The 25,675-nt window shown below is 33.7% G+C and overlaps 2 protein-coding genes across 3 annotated transcripts in view; one reads left to right on the forward strand and one right to left on the reverse strand.

Moving 5' to 3' along the window:
• Window positions 1-5,674: 5,674 nt before the first annotated feature.
• mRpL50 (mitochondrial ribosomal protein L50) lies at window positions 5,675-17,070 on the reverse strand. Its single transcript, XM_072541137.1, has 4 exons — window positions 16,941-17,070; window positions 16,678-16,781; window positions 7,024-7,346; window positions 5,675-5,824 (listed from the first exon to the last, which is right to left on the reverse strand). Exons 1-4 carry the CDS (start codon window positions 16,998-17,000, stop codon window positions 5,709-5,711), a joined length of 603 nt encoding a protein of 200 aa, XP_072397238.1. The 5' UTR covers window positions 17,001-17,070; the 3' UTR covers window positions 5,675-5,708.
• A 173-nt stretch (window positions 17,071-17,243) lies between these two features.
• skd (mediator complex subunit skuld) overlaps window positions 17,244-25,675 on the forward strand; it is a 185,262-nt gene continuing 176,830 nt past the window's right edge. For both annotated transcript variants that reach the window (XM_072541134.1, XM_072541136.1), the window contains exon 1: window positions 17,244-17,384. In XM_072541134.1, coding sequence (XP_072397235.1) covers window positions 17,316-17,384 — 69 coding nt within the window. In that variant the 5' untranslated portion in view covers window positions 17,244-17,315. The remainder of the gene's footprint in view (window positions 17,385-25,675) is intronic.

The raw sequence follows: 25,675 nt of genomic DNA on the forward strand, positions 1-25,675 counted from the left end.
ATATATATATATATATATATATATATATATATATATATATATATATATATAATATATATTTAGGGATTCTACAGTATTCACTGCCTTCCCTCGCTCAACCGTTTCCATCTCTCTCTGTTGTTCCATTCTCCATCGCCATCGTTTAGTCCTCTCTTACTCATGGCGTTGTCTACTTCGTTCCTCCAGGATTTTCGGGGTCGTCCTCTTTTCCTCCTTCCTATGGGGCTTCATTCGGATATTCTCTTTATCCATCTGCTGTCGCTAGTTCTTCTTACATGTCCATACCACTTTAGTCTTTTTTGTTCTATATATGTTAGTATGTCTGTTTCTATTGATGTTCTTTGCTTTATTTCGTCATTACTTATCCTATCCATTCTTGTTACTCTGCAGCATCTTCGCAGGCATTCCATCTCTGTTGCTACTATCTTATTGCTGTTTTTCTTGTTTATGATCCAATTTTCAGCCCCATATGTCATAATACTTCGCACTAATGTTTTATAAATCTGCGTTTTTGTCTTCATATTTAGGTGTCTATCCCACCATACTGAGTTAAGTTGTCGGATTGCTGTTCTTGTTTGTCCTAATCTTTGTGTAATTTCTTCCTCTGTTGTTGCCTTTTTCGTGATTATAAACCCCAGGTATTTGAATTTATCCTTTCCTTTGATTGTTACGTTGTCATCAATCTGTAGATCTTCTATGTCTTCTTCACTTGTAGATAGGTACTCTGTTTTCTCGAGGTTAATATCTAGGCCAGCCTTGGTATATTCTTCTTGTAGTTTCTTCATCATGTAGCTGAGGTCGTCTTGGTCTTGTGCAATCACTACTTGATCTTCTGCAAAGCTTAACGTATATAGGTATTCGTTCCGTACCGGTACTCCCATGCCTTCGCATTTTCTTTTCCATGTAGTCAAGGCTTTCTCTAAGTACATTTTGAATAGGATTTTTTGTCTTTTTTAATGTTAGTAAAATAGAAAATCTGTCACTAAATTTATATTTATATCTAGGAAATCTCTCGTGAAAATTAACTAAACAACATTAAAATAAATGGACAACAATGCGTCGATAGACCTCATCTTTTGCAGCTAAATAAACAATTTTGCATGACCATTTTACAGCGGGAAATATGTGTAGGCGTTGGATTTCATATAATTTTACTGGATTGCTGTACAGTACATAAAAAGGCACGTGTTACGTGTTGATTTGAGCGGTGCTACGGTTAAACGGATTCAACGCATGCAGCTCAAATTTGACATTGAAACATCGTGATTGGTGATGAAATATGGATATAATGCTATGAGTCAACAAAAGTAGTCCGCGTTTGCAAACTACATGCTGAATATGATGCTGAATGATATACAACCATTTGTATACCATAAGTGATTGATAACACATAACTCGCATATTATTTTTATAGCAACCGAGTATTTGAAGGAGAAAAACTGGGACCATTGACCACTGGATTTGGTGGACCATCCTGCATACAGTCCTGACCTGACACCGTGTGATTTTTGCGTTACCGACAAGCGGTAAAGGGTAAACATTATATGACACCAGATAAGGTGGTCGAAGCATACAAGAATCTCGTTTCTGAGATACCTATTTCGAACTGGCATAAATGTTTTGACGATTTGTTTGTTCCAACTCAAAAGTATATCGATCTTAAAGGCGAATACTTTGAAAAGCAGTAAAGCTGACTGTTCCTTCAATTATTTGTGTAAAACTTTTATATATAATTTTCATATCAATTATATATACTATTTTAAAAATGCAAATGATCCAATAATTTAAGAATAAAAGCAGTGGTGGGCTCTAGTAGCATAAAAATATAAATTAAGTAGCTAGGATATATATTTTGTCAGACTGTCAAATATTTGATCAAACTGACGTAATGACGTCATAATTACAGTTTTTTCAATTAAAAATCATTCGAATTTGATCAAATGGACGTATGTCGATGAAATTAATTGTCTTTTTTGCTTATTTACTAGTTGCTTGTGCTTTATTTATGATTAAAATTTTTCGTATCCACAATGAAAATAAAAAGACCGAAAGGATTTTTGAAGCGAAGCTTCTATACTTACCTGTTTTGCATATTTTTTTTTTCTACAGTAAAATGTTGAAGCGTGCGTCACAGAATTAGTGCAACAATATGGCGTCGTCACGGGTAGCATCATAGAATAGCGGTTCTTGACATCGATTCATTATTCTCTATCAATTCGTTTCAAGGTCATATATTTACTCTAAGCACGTTTAAATTAAAAACTGAGCCCTGATTCTAATTGAAATTTCGACTCAAACCATGTCGAAATTAATATGGCGACGTCGAAATGCGACTTTGCGAGCCTTGTGGACTTCAGCTGAACTAACCAAACGACGTCACTAATTTTCGATTTATCGAAATTAATTTCAACCTCAAGAAAGTGGTTGAAATTTCATTTTGAGTCGAAATTAATCTGACATGACTGCTGGACTGGGAGAAGTGAACTTAGGTTCAGTTTAGGCGGTGTTGTGTTTTGATTCTTACAAGGAAACTGGGGCAAAAAGTATTAATATAGCTACGTTTTACGGACATTTGCTGGTTTTGGATTAATTAGAGAGGATAGATATCCGACGCTCACAAGGGAGGATAAGAAGAATGTTACGGGATACTAAAAATCCTTTTTTACTAAGTGATGCTTAATTTAGGCAGCAATTCCGGCTTAATAAACAGGCTGCAAATTATTTGATAAGGGTATTAGAACCATATTTGGAGGAGGGTGTTTATGCCTCTAGGATACCCAAAATGTTTAGGGTAAGTATTACTAAGCTGCAGTAAATTTAAAAATATATTAGAATATAACCACTAAGTCAAATCTTAGTGGTTACATTAACCTTAGTGGTTACATTAACCTTAGTGGTTATAACTTAAGGATCTCCCACATCGCCTTTTTTCTTTCCTTGCCATCATGGCCAAGGAGTTTGACCTTAGCAAAATCAGCATGGTCCTCCAAAAAAGTAACCATGATTTCCTTTTGCTCCACAGACAATTTAGTGCCACGATCAACGACAGCCTCTCCATCCATTTTCTTTCAATTCAAAATATAATTGAGAATGGCCACTATATGATTTAACAACTCAAACAAGAAAAAAAGACGTTCACGTAACGTAAACAAAACAAACATTCAACAAACGTTGTGCAGCGTGCAGCCAATAAACAAGAGGGCCAACCCAAATTTTCAGCAGTGTCAAAATGATAAAGTAAATACCCCCAGTTTTAACTACAATCGAAATGAATGAGAATCGCTAGCGATTGTGACTGTCATGGCGTAGTCGCTTTTAAATTTCGACATCAAAATGAAATAGAATCAGGGCCCTGGGTGAAAAATAAAAAATTATTAAATTAAAATTAATATTAAATGAGATGTAAAAAATTAAAACAATATGTCACTAAAAGATTCGATTAGTAACGACTATCAAAATTTAATAAAAATCATAAATGTCATCCGATTAATAACATTGAATCATCTGTTTAATTTTTTATAATAATTCTCGTTTTAAAATAATTTTATATTTTCTTATATTTTATTACTTAACAATATTTGGTCTGGTTTTGAGAGATTTGTCAGAAGTAAACAACGTATGCTTTGTTAATACGTTAGCAGATGGCGTTAGGAGCAAACATAATAATTTATTGAATTTGTTTAAAATATAAAAACTAAATAAATAATAATATTACTTCATTTAATTTTGAATATGAAGCTTCGTGCTAGTCTACTGTTCCATTTTTTTTATAACAATGAGGATCCTTCACATTATATAAACAGCTTCTTTCTCGATATAAATCAATTATGTAGAAACTTGTTCCTGGCTCCAAGATATTTTAAACTTTTGTTTTTATTTTATACTTAGTAACATAGGAAGACAAATAAACCACACAATATCAACTAAAGAAAAAAAGAAAAATAGAAAAATGAATTTCATCACGTTATTTCAAAGACATATCTAAAGACAACTGTCAATTGCTGATTGTCATTTGTCTTTAGATATTTTCGACCAATTAAAATTGACGTTTGTTCAAACTGACCTTGAAGATCCTCTATTTTTAGAGGATTTGATCCAATTCAGGATATGACGTCATTAGCTGTCAATTTTTTGGTTTGGTCCATGATACTATGATCACAGTATAAATAATATGATTAAGAAGATAAGATATTGCGCATAAGTCGTGACGTAATTGGAGAGTTGCACGTTCGTAATGTCAGTTTTTTGTATATGTCAATAAATAATCTTTATTAAATAGTTTGGAGATATCCTTTTGTGTACGTTTATTGTAGTTATTAAACCTTAACATTATTATTTTGCTAATTAAATAATTTCATCACAGAATGCATAAAAATCCCATTTAACTTTAACAAGAATTCAAATTCTACTCTCCAATGACGGCATGCGCGAACACGACCGATTTTGTGCTACGGGAAGATCCTGGCCCTGATTCTAATTGAGATTTCGACTCAAAACATGTCGAAATTAATATGGCGACGTCGAAATGCGACTTTGCGAACCTTGTGGATTTCAGCTGAACTAACCAAACGACGTCACTAATTTTCGACTTATCGAAATTAATTTCAACTTCAAGAAAGTGGTTGAAATTTCATTTCGAGTCGAAATTAATCTGACATGACTGACTGGACTGGGAGAAGTGAACTTAGGTTCAGTTTAGGTAGGCGGTGTTTTGATCCTTGCAAGGAAACCTGAGGCAAAAAGTATTAATATGGCTGTGTTTTACGGACATTTGCTAGTTTTGGAGGAATTAGAGAGGATAGATATCCGACGCTCATAACGGAGGATAAGAAGAATGTTACGGGATACTCAAAATTCTTTTTCACTAAGTGATGCTCAATTTAGGCAGCAATTCCGGCTTAATAAACAAGCTGCAAATTATTTAATAAAGGTATTAGAACCATATTTGGAAGAAAGTGTTTATGCCTCTAGGATACCCAAAATATTTAGGGTTAGTATTACTAAGCTGCAGTAAATTTAAAAATATATTACAATATAACCACTAAGTCAAATCTTAGTGGTTATAACTTAAGAATCTCCCACATCGCCTTTTTTTTCTTGCCATCTTTTCTTTCAATTCAAAATATAATTGAGAATGGCCAATATTTATGATTTAACAACTCAAACAAGAAAAAAAAGACGTTCACGTAACGTAAACAAAACAAACATTCAACAAGCGTAGTGCAGCCAATAAACAACAGGGCCAACCCAAATTTTCAGCAGTGTCAAAATGATAAAGTAAATATCCCCAGTTTTAACTACAATCGAAATGAATGAGAATCGCTAGCGATTGCGACTGTCATGGCGTAGTCGCTTTTAAATTTCGACATCGAAATGAAATAGAATCAGGGCCCCTATCTTGTTAGTCATAGTATCATGGTTTGGTCAAACTGATTTGATCAAATATTTGACCGTGTGACACCGACTTTCTTTACACACTTTGGGACTTTATTTTTTTGGGAATTTGGGAAGATAAATGTTGATTCCATCTAGAAATGTAAAGTATGTGAACTTTTTTAAGTCATTAGGAATCACGAATAGGACGAACAAAAATATTTCAGATTTGGTGACTTGGAGAGATGTATATTATATTAAAAATACAAGTTCTGGAATTTTTAGAAATAAAAGGAACAACAATATTAAATAACTTTATTTCCTAGAAAAAAATACTAAAATATAGGCAATGGTTGCTTTTGTCCTTTGTACTTATCTTTGTATTTTAATCCTGTAACAATTGTAGAGCTTTTAGGGTATGCTGTTTTTCCTCCAAACATTGTATCAGTATCTGAAAAGATAATATTGTCAATTTTGATATAGTTTGATCAAACATAAGCAAACAATTTGTTTAATTTTTAATTTTCTTATCGATAGAAATCCGAACATACATATCAATCAAAATATAGCAGTGTGGCGTTGAAGTGAAGTTGTTTACAATGCCTAGAGTACGAAGACACCGAAATTTCCATGAACAGCCAGTTTGATTCGGGGCGGATAGTTGGCCTAAAAGAAGCCAAACTTTTGTTTCGGGAAATTACGAATAGGGTTCACAAGTTTAGATACTGTGTCAAGATGTTATCGGTGCACTCACATATCGGTGTTATTATGTGCACTCAAGAAGACCTATCGAGGGCACAGGCGGCACCGAAGAACAAAAGAGCGTCAAGATCTCGTCATGGAATACCAATTGAGATGCGAATAATTTATATTCAAATTCGCAGTTTTGGCTTTTTTTAATTTCGACCACACTCGGTGCTACCTCTTACCCCTGAACATTGACGTAACCATCTTGAAGTCAGAGCTACCTCCAATCTTCGTCATAGGGAACATACCTATCATACATACCCTACCTTCAGACGCCCTTGCGCAAGGCCACACATTGAGAGAGTCTCCATGGACTTCATTCAACAGGCTGGAGTTAATCTTTTGTCCTGATCCTCGAGATTCCCAGAATTTATCTCCAACTGAACACGTGTGGGACATGATAGGTCGGACACTTCGGAATTTGGATCATCCTCCTCAAACGATGAAAGCACTTCGGGAGGAGTTACTTAGAGCATGGAAGGAAATATCTCAGGAGGATATTGACCACCTCATCAGAAGCGAGCCCAGGCGCATCCAAGAATGTGTTGCCAATCGAGGTATATCAACACATTATTAATTGATTTACCTCTGTAAGTTGTTTGAATCATATTGAAATTTTGATCGTTTATTTATTTTGCTACCCAGTATAATTGTATAAAATATTTTCATAATATAAAAATTTATAATAGGTGTTCGGATTTCTATGTCACTAGTATATTTACAATACCGTATACTATACGGCGTATAGAATACGGTACTGTAAATTTTAAAAAAATTTAAACTGTTTGGCCTTGTGTCGTGTAGGATTTTATGTTTATGACATTCTCAACAGAATGTTGGATAGGCCAAAATTGACGAAATGCCCCTGAAGATGCTCTAAATTATTTTAAAACAAAAACTTACCAGCATTAAATCGGTTATATTCGTACTGAACATTTAAATTTTCCGGTAAGTCCATGGATTTCATTCGTTCTAATGGCGTTCTTGTATCTACGGGCATGTTATAGAAAATTTGCACGTCCTTCAATGTTTTCATATGATGAAGTAACGAATTAGGAATACTATGGCCCAGTTGTTGTTCACATTGCGTGAATAAATTAAACTTTTGATTTAGATCTGTAAGTTCGGTAGATATATCTGTACTACCGACGACGGCCTGGAAAATTGCTTCTAATTTGGAATCAACATCTGCGGGTGGAAAATAATCTCGTTGTTGCCGCAAAAACCTAAAATAATCAATGTTTACATATAATAATCGGCAAGACGACCTCACAGTACGATAAGAAATTTATTTTATTAATATGTAATAAACTTTGATAGATAGATCAGTTTTTTAATAGATCAGTCATGAAAATCTATCTGCCAATATGCTTTCAAACATATTATATCAAACAAGGAAACAAGTTGGTTTCAATAAACATTTAAACTGGTTAATTCCACATATAGCGACGAGGATAAATAAGAAATAAACTACCGTTACAAGCAAGGCTCTTGGGTAGACATTTTAATTAGTATTTTCAAGGTGCAAAAAGGTGCTAGAGCGGCTTTTAGAAGGATGTCCAAGGTGTTATGTAACAGAGACCTAAAATTGGCATTGAGGATCCGCCTACTTCGCTGCTACGTGTTCTCGGTCTTACTTTATGGTGTCAAGTCCTGGACTGTGAATAAAATCGATCTAAATTGCCTTGAGGCTTTCGAAATGTGGTGCTATAGAAGAATTTTAAAAGTTTCCTGGTTGGAGAAGATTCGAAACTCCACAATACTAGAACGACTCAGCAAGACTACTGAGATCATAAAAAGCATCAAGCAGAGAAAGCTGCATTCAAACCATACCCTCAAGTTCTTAAGCTACGATATTCTTCGTCTTCCCACATTTCGCTTTCCTCGAATGTTGCCCTGCATAATAAGCTGCAATAATGAGTATCTTTGACTTCTCATAACATGGCCTAAGTACTCAAATTTTCTTCTTTTGATAGTCAATATTAAATAGACTATAGATCAAATCAATGTTGTAATCAATCAGTGTAACATTTTTATTGATCTAATAACAAAGTCATAACAAATGTAATAAAAACAGGTACATAAAATTCAGCGTTGCAAAAGCTTGATTTTGAAGAATGAAAATTGGAATAATCCCAATTTAAAATTATATCGAAATTATGATTGAATCTATTATTGACTATTCGCAAATCGGCTTGCATTTTTACCGTTATTGTCATAGATATTAGTTCCACGGAAATACACGTATAATAGTAGGCACGGAAAATCTCGATATATATTGTACATTTATGAACTTTGTGATGGGTCGATTTGAACAGCATTCGGGCGTTTGTCGACTGAGGTACAAATAAAAGCTGATACAGTGAGAGGAGAAAGTCTTAACTCCTCTGTCAACTAGTTTATTTCAAAGATAAAACAAAATCGCTAGGACAAGTCGATATTTAAACTTGTTGTAATATCTAACGAAATCAAAGTTTTGGTATTTTGATGAACGCCCATCACGTGACAGCCACACCCTCAATTTTTAAATATCAAAAAGTTATCAAAAAATCTGATTCCAAAAATAGTTTTTTGGAATCAGAAAAAAACAGTTTTCCGTAACATAACAATATTACACTAACAATTTTTCCAATTTTTTACGTAATAGATGGGTGGAATACTTTAACCGGGCGCTTAATATAGAGGAGGAAGAAAAAAATCTGGAAGACGAAAGACTAAAGAGATGAGGTAAAGGGAACAGACGAGAGGGAAGAGGAACCACCAACGATTCTTGAAGTTAAAGATGCAGTTGGAATGCATCACCCGGAATAGATAATCTCCCAGCCGAACTATATAAAAAAAGGTGGCCACGATACCATAATGGCATTACAGCCGCTTATAAAAGAAATATGGACACAGCAATCGCTCCCCAATGATTGGAATATTGGAATATTTTGCACCATACACAAAAAGGAGAGATATCTTTGAATGCTCTAACCACAGAGGAATTACGCTTCTTAATGCAGCGTATAAAATATTTCCACAGTACTACGTCACCGTATGGCACCATATGCAGAACGAATAGTAGGACAATAAATCTCACAGTTTTAACAGCTTAAATAAACTTTTATTACAGACTCTTTCATTGAAAAAAGAATAATTATTACCAATAGTGTAAATTTATACTAAACCCATAAAATTTTGGATAGTATATATTTAAAAAATATATTTCAGGTATAATTTAACATATTCTAGTAAATATTTGTATTAATCACGCTGTTTATTTCATTAAATATAGTTCTATTGTTGTTCTGCATGACATGAATACCTAGCATAACTGAATGAATTGTTGGAAATTATTAATATTTGCTTTGTTTGTTATTGTATCATGTATTTGCTTTGCTAAATCCTCTTTGCATAGGGAAGTATACTTATTTTGTAAGCTAATAAAACCAAAGTTTATGTTGATTCCATCCTAGTAAAACGTCAACAACAATTAAGTATGCCGTAAGATCTTTTCTGATTGACTGGCGCCTGCTTAATTTTGTGGAATTTATTTCCTCAAAATATTTTTATTTTACACACTAAATAAGTTTATTATTTGTTATCAATACATTATATGGTGTAAATTAATAAATATTGATTGTCGGTAATTCGTAAAGTTCTATTTTATTTACGTTTGTTTACTATAAATATTGTCCATTAGTTTACTATAAATATTGTTTATTTACTATAAATATGTCCCGGCACCGACAAAATTTTCAATTTCTAATTTAACTGAGCTGCCACCGTGCTTCGGAGGTCACGTAAAGCCGTCGGTCCCGGCTACGAAAGTAGTCGTTAAGTCATGTTAGGGGCGCTTGCGCGACCTGAAAACCCTAACACTAAACTTTAGCCAGAAGGTTACACGAACTTTACTTTTTTTACTATAAATATTGGCTATGAGTACGTATGCTTGGTTGTATAGTAATTTCCAGCCACTTCTAGTCTGTCAAAAAGTAACTAACTTCGCAAAAAAATAATTACTAAATTCACTAGACAGATCGGACTGGGAATAGCGAACCGAGTATACCAGGCTGGTTTCGGAGGTGGTAAATCGATAATTCATCATATAGCAACCCTGAAACAAATTTTTAAAAAAACACAGGAATATGGCAATGATACTCATCTCATATTTATAAACTACAAAGTAGCCTAAGACTCTGTGAATAGAAGAGAAATGTTCAAAGCAATCATAGAGTGCGAATTCAGGGGGAACTGTCTGAACATTTTAAAACAAATAACGGGCTGCACCAGGGAGACCCTCTCTCCTGTATACTGTTCAATCTGGGTGTGGAAAAAGTAATACGTATATCACAATCACTGGTTCAATATATAATATATAGACCAGTTCAAATCCTTGCTTATGCTGATGATATAAATATTGTTGGGAGAACGAAAAACGCTGCGCTGTACGAGAGGCGTATGTAGCATTAAAAGAATCAGCTACAAAAATGGGTTTAATAATAAACACCAACAAAACGAAGTACATGAAAATAAGCACGCAACCACAAATCCTACGACCACTTGTTATAGAAAACGACGTCATCGAAGCAGTGAACGAATTTGTATACCTGGGAGCGCTCCTTAACACTGAAAATAACACTACCGCAGAGATAAATCGCAGAATTGGCACGGCCAACAGATGCTATTTTGGGTCTTCTCCTTAAATTCTTCTCCTTAAATCCACAATTATATCGAGAAATACAAAAACAAAACTCTACAAACCAATAATAAACATATGGTTTAGAGACCTGGACTCTAACAAAAAGTAATGAAAACATGTTAGGATGTTTCGAAAGAAAAGTACTAAGACGAATCTATGGAACAGTGAATGATAGGACGTCTGAGGTGGATAGGGCATATAATGCGGATGGAACAAAATGAGCCAGCTAGAAAAAAGCTCCTTGATAGACCCATTGGCCAGAGAAGAAGAGGAAGACCTAGAACAAGGTTCCTTGATACTATCGATGAAGACATGAGAAATATGGGAATACGTGCTTGGCGGAGGAAAGCGATGGATAGGGACGACTGAAGAGAAATTCTTGAGGAGGCTAGGAAACACGCAGAGTTGTAAAGCCAGAATGATGAAGATGAATAATTTTTCTCCACTAACTCTCTTCTCCTCTTTTTAACTCAAATAACTAACGATAATCAACCTTTACAATCTGGACCATTTTTACCTATACTATTTTACCGTATGTACTTGGTCTATTATTTTTTTATTAAAAAAGTGTTAAAAATAAAACGATTGTAAAAAACCTATTATTCTTGCGTTATGTTTAACTACATTAGAGTCTTGTTAAGTTTTGGTTTTAAAAATAACTCGCATTCAGAATTTAATCGACAAATGTAAAGCAATTATTAATTTTGGAGAGGCTGGTCGTAACTAACACGAAGCAGTAAGAATTTTTAATCAACAATTTTCTGGTCGTCAAATTGATAGACATTCTTTTATATCCAGTATTTCTAAATTTATATTAAGTTTATTCAAGTATGTGCTCATGTAACAGACAAATCAGAAAAACAAATATGAAATTTTATCAAAACATCAAACAGCTTATTTAGATAAAAAAAAGTGAGGATTAGTTTTGGACTGTCAAGGGTAAAGGGGGTGACGATTTCACAGATCGAGTAGCTCAGAAGTCACTTCCGACACCATTATCTATCCTAAGTCAGAATAAAGTAGGACGGACTTTTGGTAAGGCCAGCAACCTGCCAAAAGAGGACGATATATTCATAAAACCAACAAATCGCCTCGGATTACAACACAAACGAGAACAAGGAAAAACGTTAGGAATAAAAGATAGAAAATGAGAATAGCGACCTGTAACATCAAAGACCAAGAAATAGCAAATGAATTTTAAAAAACCAGAAAATACATATGTGCGTAATTTGGTGTACTGCGGAGTATCAAGAACAACAGAACAAAATAAGGCGTGGCTACATTGATACATTGATTTTAAATATTAAAAATTAAAAATGATTCTAATGCTAAAGTAGGTAAAGGAAGGATTGAAGACATCGTTGGATATTTTGGTTTGGGTTTGGATCAAAGAAATGAAGAAGAAAAACACTGTTTCAATTCTACCAAGAAGAAAACCTAATTATTGCAAATGCTTTTAACTGCCAGTGACAAGGATATATACAGGGAAATCGTCCGGAGATCATCAAAACAACTTAAATAGAGATCAGATTGATTACATACGGAATGAAAAACTTTATAGAAATATAATCAACTGAGTTAAAACACATACCTGGGCTGACGTCGGGTAAGACAATAACCATGTTGTTGGCATTATCTCAATTAAATTGAAGACTTTCAAACACAAACAGAGGATAATCTTCAATCTTAAGAAACTTAAATAACGAAAATATAAACAGAGATAAATATAACATGTCAACGAGAAATTCAAAGAAAAATTTAGTGAAACATCAACGCAATCAGAAGAGACAGTCAAAAACATTTGGCAGATTCTAAAAGAGAATTACACCCTTACAAACACAAAATCTATAAGGGAGCGATCTCACAGAATGTGGAATGCCGTTTTTCATCGGCGAAGAGAAATAGAAAATACGTAATAGAAAAAAACAAAATATAAAGACGGGAACCAACCCAACGTGGAATACCGTATTTCTTCTAAATATTTGTGGTTTACGATCCGTGTGATAGGGCAAAACTGTCTATTTATGGCCGGCGCATTCTATCCCGTTGTTTGTAGGTAAATCTACTCGGTTCAAAAGAATCATATCCAACAGCATCCCAGCATATCCAAACTTTCGGACGTGTCTAGGAGAGGTACGGTCAGTGCCGTGGTAATTTTACTATGGAGTGATCTAACAAAGTGGTGTTGGAATTTATATCATTGTATAAATACCCAACTTAATAAAATTTTTACCGCCAACACCGATGGCGGTAAAAATTGATAACCCTCAATACTCACCATCGGAATGGCTCGGCAACATTTTGGGGTAGGTCGACTGCATTTATCAAAAAGCAAATATTTACTAATTTCACAGTAAAGTGGGATGACAACCATTGTCTCTTTTATGATCATTAATATCGATTTTTCTGTTTCTCTTTGCCGACTTAAATCAGCGAAGACCGCCATTCCACGAGCTGAGTCCGGCTTAAGACAGTATAGCCTAAGAAGCTACCTACCTGTTCCTGTTTATGAACAGGATCTACCTGTTTTATGAAATGATCCCTTGTTTATGTAATTTCACACCTCTAACAATAACACCACGTCATCATCATCATAAGTGGTTCGACAATCCGTTGGCCGTGGATATTGGCCTGCTCACAAAGAAGTCGCCACTCCTGTCGATTCCTGGCAACTTCCCTCCATGTTCTGACCCTTAGAATCTATAGGTCTTTTTCTACATCATCAATCCATCTCCTTCGTGGTCGTCCTCTACTTCGTGTGCCCTCTGGTTTTGAAAATGTTAATCTCTTCGTGTATTCTTGATCTGACATCCTAGCAATGTGTCCAGCCCGTGTAAGTCTCTGCCCTTTAACGAATTTCACAATATCTGGATCGGTGTATAACTGATATAGTTCAAAGTTGTATCTTCGACGCCATAGCCCATTTTCATTTACGGCCCCAAAAACCGTTCTAAGAATTTTTCTCTCAAAAATACAAAGAAGTCTTTCATCATTTTGAGATAAGGTCCACGTTTCAGCCTTATATATCAAAACAGGTCTTATTAAGGTCTTGTATATATTGAGCTTTACTGCACGATTTATATTTCTATTTTTTAAATGTTTCTGGAGACCGTGAACAGTTATGTTTGCTATTGCTATGCGTCTTTTTATCCACTTAATTATTAAAATATTAAAAATCAGAAGATGGCAACATGTCGCCAGAAACCGAACAGAATCGCGACGAATATTAAAGCAGACCAGGATCCACAAAGAATTGTCGAGCCAAAGATTATGATGATAAACAAACAAAGCGAATAATTGGAAGATACGTTAGGAAAGCGAAAGAACAGCGGATGAACAGCAGAATAAGCTCTTGAAAGACAAACAATTATATGAAGCGGAAACACTCGATAAAATATGAAACATAAGTCATTGAGAGAATAGAAAAATACTTTGTTAAACTGGTGTACACACAGAAAGGATAAAAACTAGTCTGAGGAACTTCAATAAAGATATAAAACGAAGATGCAAAACAACGTAATATAACCAGCCGAGAGACCTGTTTAGAAAAATAAAATATATAATCTCAATAAAAGGCCGAAAAATAAACAGTCTGCGTTTTGACGACGGCACAGACCAAGGAACACAAAAAGCATCCACACTCATTCAATATTGACCAGTTTGACGTTTTAAACTCATAATTGTATCTGAGATTATTGATCACAAACGCACCAAGACTGTAGTAATAGGTAAAACATAGATGTGATTTGGCACTAATCGTTGTAGAGAAGATGGTCAAAATATGCAAATACACCCAAATTTCAATAACCCTAAAAATGAGATTGGTCAACTGTTTAATATTCCCAATACTAACATACTTTAGGTCGGGAAGATCATGCATCGACGCTATATTTATAATGAGGGCCAAATTAATCCAAAAAATAGTAGAACAAAACAGAATTCCTCAAGAATGGAGATCAAGCATCCCAATACCTCTCTTCAAAAAGGGAGACAAATAGGACCCGGAAAATTACAGAGGAATTAATTTATTAAACACAACACCAAAATTAATAAATTGAATAAAATTATAACACTAGCAGAAAAACAACAAGGTTTTAGGTCGGGAAGATCATGCAACGACGCTATATTTATAATGAGGCAAGTGTAAGAGAAATCATTAGAATACAAAAAAACGGCATATCTATCTATCAATAAAAGTAAAAGTGGAAGAAGAACTAACCGACCCTATTGAAGCTGGCAATGGGAGACAGGAAGATCCCCTGAGTCCTCTATTATTCAACCTGATTATGGATGAAATAATAAAAAAAGTAAGAACTAAAAAAGGATACCAAATGGGAGAAAAACAACTTAAAATAATCTGCTATGCAGACGGCGCAATACTGGACTCTCAAAGTGAAGACGATTTACAACGTATGCTGCACCAATTTAATATAACCGCCAGAAAATTTAACAAAATTTTGCCCAAAAAAGACAACATAAATGGTCACAATAACAAATTTACTAAGATGTAAATTGGAGTTAGAAGGTCAAATAATAGAACAAGTGATGTAGTTTAAATATCTAGGCATCACATTATCTAGCTACGGAAAGCTCGAAACTGAAGTGGAAGATCAAGTGAATAGAGCAAACAGAGCCGCAGGCTGCCTGAATGAAACAATATGGAGAAATAAAAATATCGGGAAAGAAATTAAAGGCAGAATTTAATCAGTAAGACTCTTCAGCAAAGTCCAACTATTACAATTAAAATATTTTGGACATTCTATAAGATCAGATAGAAAATATAAAAAGATTCATCATTCAAAGCAAGGTAAAAGATCGAATCTGCAAAAGATCAATACATGAATTAAAAGAAATGACCAGGGAGAGATTTATGGAGATGGACCATAGAAGATATACCAACGATCAATACACTCCCTCCGGGGGGGTCAAGACTGAAGAGAGAGAATGGACAAAATATGAAGGGCGATTATAACTTTAAGATCTATAAGAAACAACAGACAGCAAGGATATAATATCTTTCAAAAAAATAGGTAGGCTAAGTGGGCAGGACACTTGTAAGAACTCAATTAAAATAAACCTCCCAGGCCCTATTATCAAAGTATAATAATAATAATATATAATAACAGCGGGACAAGACTGAGGTAGAAAGATGGTTCAGACGAGAATACGAGGAAGATTAGCGCTGCAAACTGGCCACGGTTGGCAATTATGAGAGAAGATAAACAAAGTTTCAATTACTAAGGGATATAAAAACGAGAAAAAAAAAACATGGAAGGAAATATTCAACAATATTTGGATAGTATAATGAACAAGAACTTGCAAGAATAAACCGAAAAATCAGTAATATTATAAAATTGGTGTATATTAAAATTACATAGTAATTTTAGAAAATTTATAAAAATATAGATTTTAAATAAGAACGATATGTTTGAAATATTATTTTTTAAATTTGTAGCTTATTTGATAACCCTAAAATATAAAAATAGCTTTTCATATCAGATTGCAGAGGTTTGTTAAAATTTATAACTACTTAGAAACAATAAGAGTTGCCTATTTTAGCATCTAGTAACCAAATCGTTATTGTAACTCTACATAAATTTTAAACTCTATAAATGACAGTAAATATTGCAATATAATAATCAATTATTAATCTCAAAAGTACAGATTAAAAAAAATAATTTCAAATTCATTGAATGGACAAATATTCTATTGAAAGTATTTGCTTTTTGGTATTTATGCGCAGTATCATATTTATTGACTCTGTACGGTGTCGTCCCCTCGCGGTAGGACTTTGTAAAAACAAGCAGAGCGAAAGCAATGGCTCCCGTCTGAAGACAGACGCACTCAAAGCTGATCTAAATCAAAGTACACACCCTTTAGAAGCTAAAGATTGAGCTGTGGAGTCTATTTTTGGGCCAACTTTTCTGTCGATTCCTTTCTTCTTCTCAGCTTTCGTGGCAAAGGACCTCAAAAGTACCTAAAATTTAAAAAGTGTGGTTTTAAACAAGTGCAAACATTACTGACAAAAACCGTGGCATAAACAAAGACTACAAAATGAAGTGCTTTTTCTATCGAACAGTGTAATACTGATAAGTGATCTCGATAAGTTTCTAAATTACTCAGTGAAAATATTTACGTTTTTTGAAGAGACAACTCGTCCTGTTTTGAAAACGCCATGCCTTAGAAACGCTGCCATATTTTTCGACTGGATATGTGCGTGGACTAAGAAAAGACATATGCTGCATGTTACGCAGCACCTTGCGATCGAAAAGTGTGCTGATGGTGTAAGTGACGTATGTCTGGACTAATGTCATACGGCGAATCTGTAAGTTTTGTACGGAGCCGATTTTAGTTCGGCTTGTTGTTTCGTGGTCTCCGCCATTTTGCAGTTGCGATAGAAAGGTGAAAATCTCGGTAAATGTAAGGTTTTCAAATGTGGTTTTAAGATTTAAGTGACGTGCAGTGTTGCTTTTATGTGTCGTGAAGAAAACCCTTTAATAATGGATCAGATATGACGCATCCAAACTTTCAAACTAACGGAGCTAGTTTAGAAGACTGCCACACTAATTTCTTTGCCTTGGTAAGTTAACTTACAATCAAATATGTGCGACGTACGTATGTTCGAAATGTGTGTCAAATTGCGAGATTATTTTTAATGATTCCGTTCTTTACTTACGCTCTCTTTGGTTACATCCTCAACTCACGAAATGTTTTGGTACGCTTTCTAAAATATTTACAAATTTGAAGTTACTCTTTTTTACATGCGCGCTATCAATTTCTTTGTTATTAAAATTAATTTCATTCATATATGTAAATATTTAAATCATTATAGTGACATTTGTTTACTCTTCTCGCAACATAGAAACGATACAAATAGTACTCTTAAAATATGATAGTTGTATCAGTTTCCACAGAGGTATTCAATTATTAATAGTGTTTATCTTTGTTTATCGTCGACGTATAACGAACAGGTCTAATGACGATAGTACATTTTCTCAAATGGTTTACCAGTAAAAGCCTGTGGAATAGAAAAGAAGAGAACATTGCGGGTGTTCCATAATCTCGTGTGAACGAACGCGAGTCCGGTATATCGACGTTGCCAGATTGCCCGTGTAACGGTCTCGGTTCTCTTGAACGTTCTTTTCCATGGATATCTAGATCGTACACTCGTTCTCTTTTCTAAGCCTTCTTTCTATACCTCTTATGTACAGTAGTGACCTTGTTGAAATATTCTAAAATATTTTTTCTAAATCACCTGTTTTTAAAAAAATTTTGTTCTTCAGATAATTCGGCCACCAAAAAGAAAAATAAATAACGGAAATACAAATTGACAAATTCAGGACAAGAAATAGGTAATAATAGAAAGCTGCGAGGAGTATTTGAAAAAACGTTTATTTATATTACATTATATTATCACAAAAATGTCAAAACAAACAATCGAAATCAATTGAAAACCAAATAAAGAGAAAGTAAGAAAATCGACTTGATTAGAAGAATAATTAATGTTATTTTGGGCAAGTCCATCTAAGATCCTAGGTTTAATTTCTGAATTTGATTATAATAATAATTATTATAAGTATTTAACTTTCCAAAGGAAAAAATGGAGCAACATTTATTATAATTGATTTGTATAAAAATATTTGCATTGCATTTATAATTGCCAATATCTTTTTATTTATTAATTTATTTGCCTAGTATGTTTGTACTTGGTGTTGTTTCTTGGCTGTAGAGTGTGCTTTCATTTTCATTAAGATTGTGGTAAGTTAGAATCTTCTGAAGATACCCTCTCCATTACTGATAGTTCGCAATCCTTGTTAGATTGTGATCTGTATTTTGTGGATATACCTCAGATATATCCTATTTTGCTATATATGCTTGTATTTTAAGACATTCTCTATTGATTCCACCGGTCTTATACTGTTTTCAAGTCCATGTTTGGACTTCAGTACCTATAATCTAGAATCACTGTATCTAAGTCTTTATGAGTCTGTATTAAACATAAAGTTCTAATGTGGAGTTTTGTGAGAACTTTTTTCATTCAATGAAAAGACTGACATGACTTATATTGCCTGTGACATTCATTAGCTTTGTTTTTTTCTGTTTTTGGTAGTCCGTATTTGTCTTATATTATGAACTATGAGACAATAATAGAATTTTCTTGTTTGAATATCAACCTGCTCAATCACAATTGAAACATACTTAAATTATTTTGAATTTTTTTTTAATCCCCTTGGAGGTCACTGTCAACAGAAGAACAGCAGTTTAATCTAAACATAACATTCATTACAATATGGTACTTTCTATAAAGCGATGGTGAAATATTTCAGAATCAAATTATGTAGCCTTGAAAAAGTGGAAGAACTATGGCAACAAGTGAACAAGGCCCAACAGGCGGCATGGATGTTTTGAACAAAAATATATGGTGGAACACATACATTAAAAGAATAACACCAAATAAAACAAATGTAAACAATAATAATATACACTGTGGAACAAGCACAAAGATTATTGGAGAATACAGAACTGGAAATTCTATCAAAGATAAACAAAACACTGAGGGGCAGAGTAAGGAATGAGGCAATTAGAAGGAGTTGTGGGATAGAAGATAAACCAATGGACTAAAAACAGGAAAATAAAATGCAATAGAAACAACTTTCGAAACATTTTTTATCTTTGATTTAAGTTTGCCTGTTTTTTAAATACAATTTATTGTTCGATTTATACATGAACATTTTAATGTAAATATTGCAAATATTTTCAATCCATCAATTAACTGTAATTAATGTTGATACTTTTTCTACCTGAAAATTGCCCCCAATACACCTCTGAACAGCTATCTACCAATATGGATTAAAAATAACCTTGGAATTATTTACATTGAAATTAGAAGTCTGAAGGCATGCAGCACAAGCAAGAATGTTATTGTTTTCTTTTTTGATACTATTTTCTTATTTGCTACAGTTAAAATTCTTTATAATTTATTGTAGACTGATTCAATATAGTTATTTACTTAGTATCCGATCTAATGTGAATAATAGTGAATGAAAATTGATTCTATTGTTATAGTGTTATGTCATGAATTGTATTTATACTTTTATAGAATAATTTTTATAGAAGGGACAAGATTTTATCTGTAGCATTCCAGGTATACAGTCTCTTAAGGAATTTCACATAAATACTTTTTCATTTTTACTCTAGATACTTAAAAAAAGTACAAAATGTTAAAAACCATAGTAAAAATTAATCAATGAAAGTATGTTTCATATAGAGATTTTGAAGTGACAATTTGGTCTAGTTTTGAAGAAAGACTATTCTGTTTTGAAGATATATGTGGAAACCACCTGTGATTACTCTGTTCAGGTTTTGAAGAGTATTTTTGCGTAATGAGCAGGTTCTAATTACCCTTTTACTTGCCTTTGGCCTTTGCTCTTTTTCATGGGAAGTAGTTGGTAAATCTTTTAAGTGCTACCCTTAACAGTGCTTTTCTTTAGGCATTCTTCTATATTTCTTGATATTAAGCACTTGTTGCCCTACCAGTGGTGCATAGAGTATAGTAGAGCAGAGCAGTTCCATTAAAATTCTCCTTTTGACAGCCCCTGATCCTCCCACATTGGGCATAATTATTGTCAGCGCTGAAATTCTATCTTTGCCTAGATATGAGGTGAACCAAATTTCTCCTCATATCTAGGACTACCCCCAAGTACTTCACTTTTTTCGCAGATAAGATCCTTTCTTCCTCCAGTGAAAAAACTATATGGTCTCTGGCCCTCGGGCCCTTAAAGAACATAGCTTCAGTCTTCTAGGTCTCCAGTATGAGGTCCCTGCTTCCCATCCACATCTTCACTTTGTTGAGGGCTCAGTTCGCTCTATGGATGATTGACCAGCTTTTGTTGTGCTCCACCGGCACCACCAGGTCATCTGCATAAAGAACATTCCAAAACAATAGCCCGAGGACTGAGGCACTCCTGCCGTGGTCTTCATCCAGTTACTCCTCACAATATTGATGCACCTATCCGTGAAGTAATTCTTGACCAATTTCTGCAGCTCTCCCTCTCCAGCCTTGTCTTCATAAGAATCTCAAAGACTTTGCCTAAGGTATTTAACAGGCATGTAGGTCTGTATGCTCCAGGTTCCACTAATTCCTTTACTGGTTTCGGGAAAGTATAACATTTGACCTGTAATATTTTTACAGTAAGTAGGCAGCAAAGTTCATTTTCCCATTTTCGTACATCATCACGATGTGGCTTTAAAGTGACACTGCAGAGTGGTCTTTTAAAGTTCTGGTCCAATAAAAGAAATGACACCATCGCCTTTAGCAAAGACTATCTATCCATTATGTCCTATCAAAAGTCTAACAGGTACTTCGTTGTACTTTCTCAGGTGCTTAAGAGGTTGTTTGCAGTTCCAAGCTATGAGGGAATCACAAGTTGTAGACTCAGAGTTTTTGGTGCAGATTGGCTCTCAGAATATTTTAGTTGAATTCACACTTGGTATACCTGTATCATAATTTTGTCACTGTTTGATCATTTTTCACATTTTATTACATTCTGAATGTGTGTTTTTTTTTTAAATCAGCTCTTTGGTTTTCTTAATGCTTCCACCAAATATGTTTCTTTGATGGCAGTTCATTATCTTTTACTATTTCTAGTGTGGACCCATATTTTCTCTTTATTTTTATTGTGTAACGATTATAGGTATATGATTCTTACATAATTGTTTTATGGATTTCATACCCACATCTCATATTCTCCTCAAATTATACTGCCATTTTTGTTTTAAATTGCGTACAAACCCATTTTAAGAGATTTTTTAATTTACAGTACTTACTTTTTAGCGAGTCATTTGATTTATAAAGTTTTTATTTGTTTTGGAAGGGGTTCATCAAATAAATACTGTTGTTATCAGTAATATGAAGACTTTACCACTTGATATTTTATAATATAATAATTAACAAGTATTTTTAAAAATAAGTTTTTTTGTAAATATCTACTGCAAATAGGTGAAATGTCAAAATAATTGTTTTCATCTTGACCACTCTTCACCGTGCTGCTCACTTTCTATTAAGTATATTAGTTAATTGCTTATTCGTGATATGAAACTCGATTTTAAATCTATGCTCTTCAATTTTTTATCATCGCTATCTAAAACGCACGTCCTAACCTGATTCAACATTTTTCTTGTTATTTTCCATCTCGCCGCAGCACTGACGTTCGCTAAGGTAATCATGGCAACGTCGGATTGCCTCGGCTGGTGACAGGATAGTGTACAGTCTTCGACACAAGCGACCGATAATCTGCCGGTTGGTTTCGTCTTAGCCTACTTCGGATTCCAGAGCAACAGAGATGTTTAATGTTTGTCGTCTAAATACGAAAGTGCGATGTTTTTTTTTTCGTTTGGAAGGCTATTATCATCATAGGCGGACAATTAAAATTAGACTGCCAGGGTCAGAGTAACTTTTGCCGAATTTAAAAAAGTTTATTGTTAAATTAATTAGGTTTTGGTAAGGAAAATATTATATAAAAATAAGTGTTAATTGTTTGAATAACACACCAAACAATACTGTTTTAAAAATGTTCACAAAAACCTTTTGTTTAGAAAATATTACGACTCCATCACAATGTCTTTCTCACAATAGAAATAATATCAAAATATATACTATTGTGTGTATGTATCATTGAATGGTGAACTGATTTGAAAATTTATTCTGAAAATATTTCTTTTAAATTTTTCAATGGCTTAGAAATTAAACAATCCCTATTTGGCATCTATATCATGTTAGAAGCCATTTTGAAAAAAAAAATATAATAAAAATTCTATTTCGAAAAAGCTTTCGTTTATACTATTTGATTTCGAAAATTAGAAGCACTGGTCTCTAGTTTTTTTCTAATTTAGATTTATTGGAAAATTTTAAATTAAAGGTACCATTTACTGAGATTGTAAGATTCCCTTCTAGGGATTTTACGTTCATGAAAAATCTTAGTTTTATTTATATTGATCGTCGTTGTTGTATCCTTTTAAATGCTACTGAATTGTTTTGCTCGAATTGTCCTTAAGGCCTTCTTCAAGGCACAATATTTCTTATATTTAGGACAGTTTGCATCAAACTGGGAATATTCTTCTCATGTTTGCATCTGATAGTGATGACCGGAACGGTTGCACAAACGTGTACTTAGTTCAGTTATTAGGTGACCATAGCCCACAACAGTGGCGATAGCATTCCTAGTGGCACATTATACCATTGAATCTTCTTTATTACTCTTTTCTAATGCCTTTTTTAGGGATACAGATGATGTGTTGTCGAAATTTACATTAATGAATCCACACAGTTATTTCTTTTCCAACTGCTTTTCTATCCAGTACTCCACTTCACAGTATCTGTTCTTGGTAAAATGTACTGTCCTACAACTCTTTACGATATTTGTAGCTTTTGGGACGCGTCGAGGCAAAGTTGAGTACTCTCTAAACCAATTTCTGCATTGCATAGACTAGACATTAATTCTTCTTCTTCGCGTGCCATATCAGAATTATCCGACGTTGGCGATCACCGAAGGCTTCTCGATCTTCTGCAATATGGAATAATTGTCCTGCATTTGATATCTGAGTCCATTCACGAATGTTTTTTAACCAAGAAACTTGTTTTCTTCCTACACCTCTAGGACCCTCTATTTTGTCTATATTTTAAGACATTTTTCGATGTTTAACAGTCTTTAGCAGTTCTCTATTTTTGTTGACACTCCTTAGTACTTCTTCATTAGTTTTCCTTGCTGTCCAAGGTATCTTCAGCATTCGTCTATGAACCCACATTTCCGGATCTAGTTGGTCCGTTACCACAGTTCCCAAATATGTCATTTTGTGAACTTTCTCAACTTCGACTCCGTTTAATTGAAGCTTTGCATCGGGATGTGGGTCACGACTAAACACTAAAAATTTGGTTTTGTTTGAGTTTATTTTAATGCCCATTTCCTCTCCTACCTCGTGAATACGATCAAGCAGAATTTGGAGACCTTCAATATTATCTGACAGAATTACTGTATCGTCTGCAGACATTAATATATTTTGTAAATTGCATAATTTTATTAGCTTACTCCTTTATACAAAAACGCAAAATTCTCCTCTCTTGATTGCTCTTTGATTCATCAAAAAGGCATTAAATAATTTAAATCTCTACCTTAGCACTTACATATTTGTAATGGCTTTTTAGTTCATTAACCTAGTCATAAATATCTTCAACATCGTAAAGTTACAGCACTTAGTTATTATGAAAATTGGAGAAAAAATTCTTCAGACCTTCAGAGACCTTCAATATTATCTGACAGAATTACTGTATCGTCTGCAGACATTAATATATTTTGTAAATTGCATAATTTTATTAGCTTACTACTTTATACAAAAACGCAAAATTCTCCTCTCTTGATTAGTCTTTGATTCATCAAAAAGGCATTAAATAACTTAAATCTCTACCTTAGCACTTACATATTTGTAATGGCTTTTTAGTTCATTAACCTAGTCATAAATATCTTCCAACATCGTAAAGTTACAGCACTTAGTTATTATGAAAATTGGAGAAAAAATTTCTTTCGTAATAGTATGTTTCTTCTTGAAGAAGAGCCATTCCGTTCCGGTTTATTAGTATAGGAAAGTTATTGCGTATAGTAATTTTCGTGGAATTTAAATTTCAGGTAAAAATGGATTTAATACGCAATGAATATGATCCGAAAAGATTATTTTTAAATTCCTTTTAAAGAAAATAGTATTTTATTGGATTAAACCACAATTATTGATTGTAATTAGCATTACATTTTACATTACTTTTGATATTTCGATTTCCAATCCGGAAATAGTTTTCACAAAATATTTAAAATAACAATTATCAAACAATTTAACCTGTAAATGTTTACAAATTGGTGTTGGGTGATGACACCAGTTTGACAGTTGACTTACTTCGATCTTGTAAGCATTAGCCATCATCATCATCAGTAGCTCGACAACCCTTTCTGGGTCCTGGCTTGTTCTAGGATTTTCCGCCATTCTGTTCTGTTCCTTGCTTTGTTTTTCCAGTTGGTAATCTTAAGTGTTTTCAGATCTTGTTCCACTTGTTCCATGTATCTAAGTTTGGGTCTTCCCTTTGACCTTCTTCCTACTGGGGTCGTATTTTCGAATTCATTCGAGCATATTTCGCATACGAAATTAGAAGAAATTCGCTCAAAATCCAGTTTTTTGTATTTTCGAATACTGCGTGTACGAATTTTTTCGTATACGGCGACTCGACTGGGTCTGAACCATTCGAATTTCGATGTTAGTATACGATCAAAGTAATTGTTGTCATTTCAGTTGTCACTTGGCCCGTGTACGTCAGATAATATTTCGGCTGATAGTTTTTAATTATTGTTATATAAAATATTTTTACATCGAACTTTGTTTTTATTAGCGGTTTAAATAATTTTTTAATAGAAAGAAATACAATTAATGCCCTTGCAGAGGCGGAAATATTAGCAGAACCGAGAGGCAGAGTTTTCCCTCCCTTTCTTAACCATGTAGAGGATTATTCGTATGTACAATTTCAAAAATTATACAGATTAACAAAGTCCCTCACAATGTAGAATAGTTCTTTTTTTTTGGTTCGTCCGACACCGAACTAACATATTTTATGCCGTTTTTTACTCCTTTCAGCTAATTTACAAGCAACTAATTGTTTTAGATGACAAAATCACTTTTTCTTCTTTTTTTATTTGAGTTTTGATTGTTCGAATTTGCATTGTTGCCGGTACAAATTCTTCTCGTATAAGTATAACATTTCGAAGGACGTTCAAAAATACACATTCAGATTCGTATACGAAATTTTTCTTTCGAGTTAACTCGTGTACGAAAAAA

This window comes from Diabrotica undecimpunctata, chromosome 8 (assembly GCF_040954645.1).
Source record: "Diabrotica undecimpunctata isolate CICGRU chromosome 8, icDiaUnde3, whole genome shotgun sequence".
NCBI classification, from domain to species: domain Eukaryota; kingdom Metazoa; phylum Arthropoda; class Insecta; order Coleoptera; family Chrysomelidae; genus Diabrotica; species Diabrotica undecimpunctata.

Coding starts and splice junctions, on each gene's coding strand:
- mRpL50 (XM_072541137.1), bottom strand. CDS start 17,000: ATGGCAGCGTTTCTAAGGCATGGCGTTTTCAAAACAGGACGAGTTGTC. Junction 7,347..16,677: donor CAATCTTTAGCTTCTAAAGG/GTGTGTACTTTG, acceptor TGATTATTTTAG/GTTTTTGCGGCAACAACGAG. Junction 5,825..7,023: donor ATATAACCGATTTAATGCTG/GTAAGTTTTTGT, acceptor TTATCTTTTCAG/ATACTGATACAATGTTTGGA.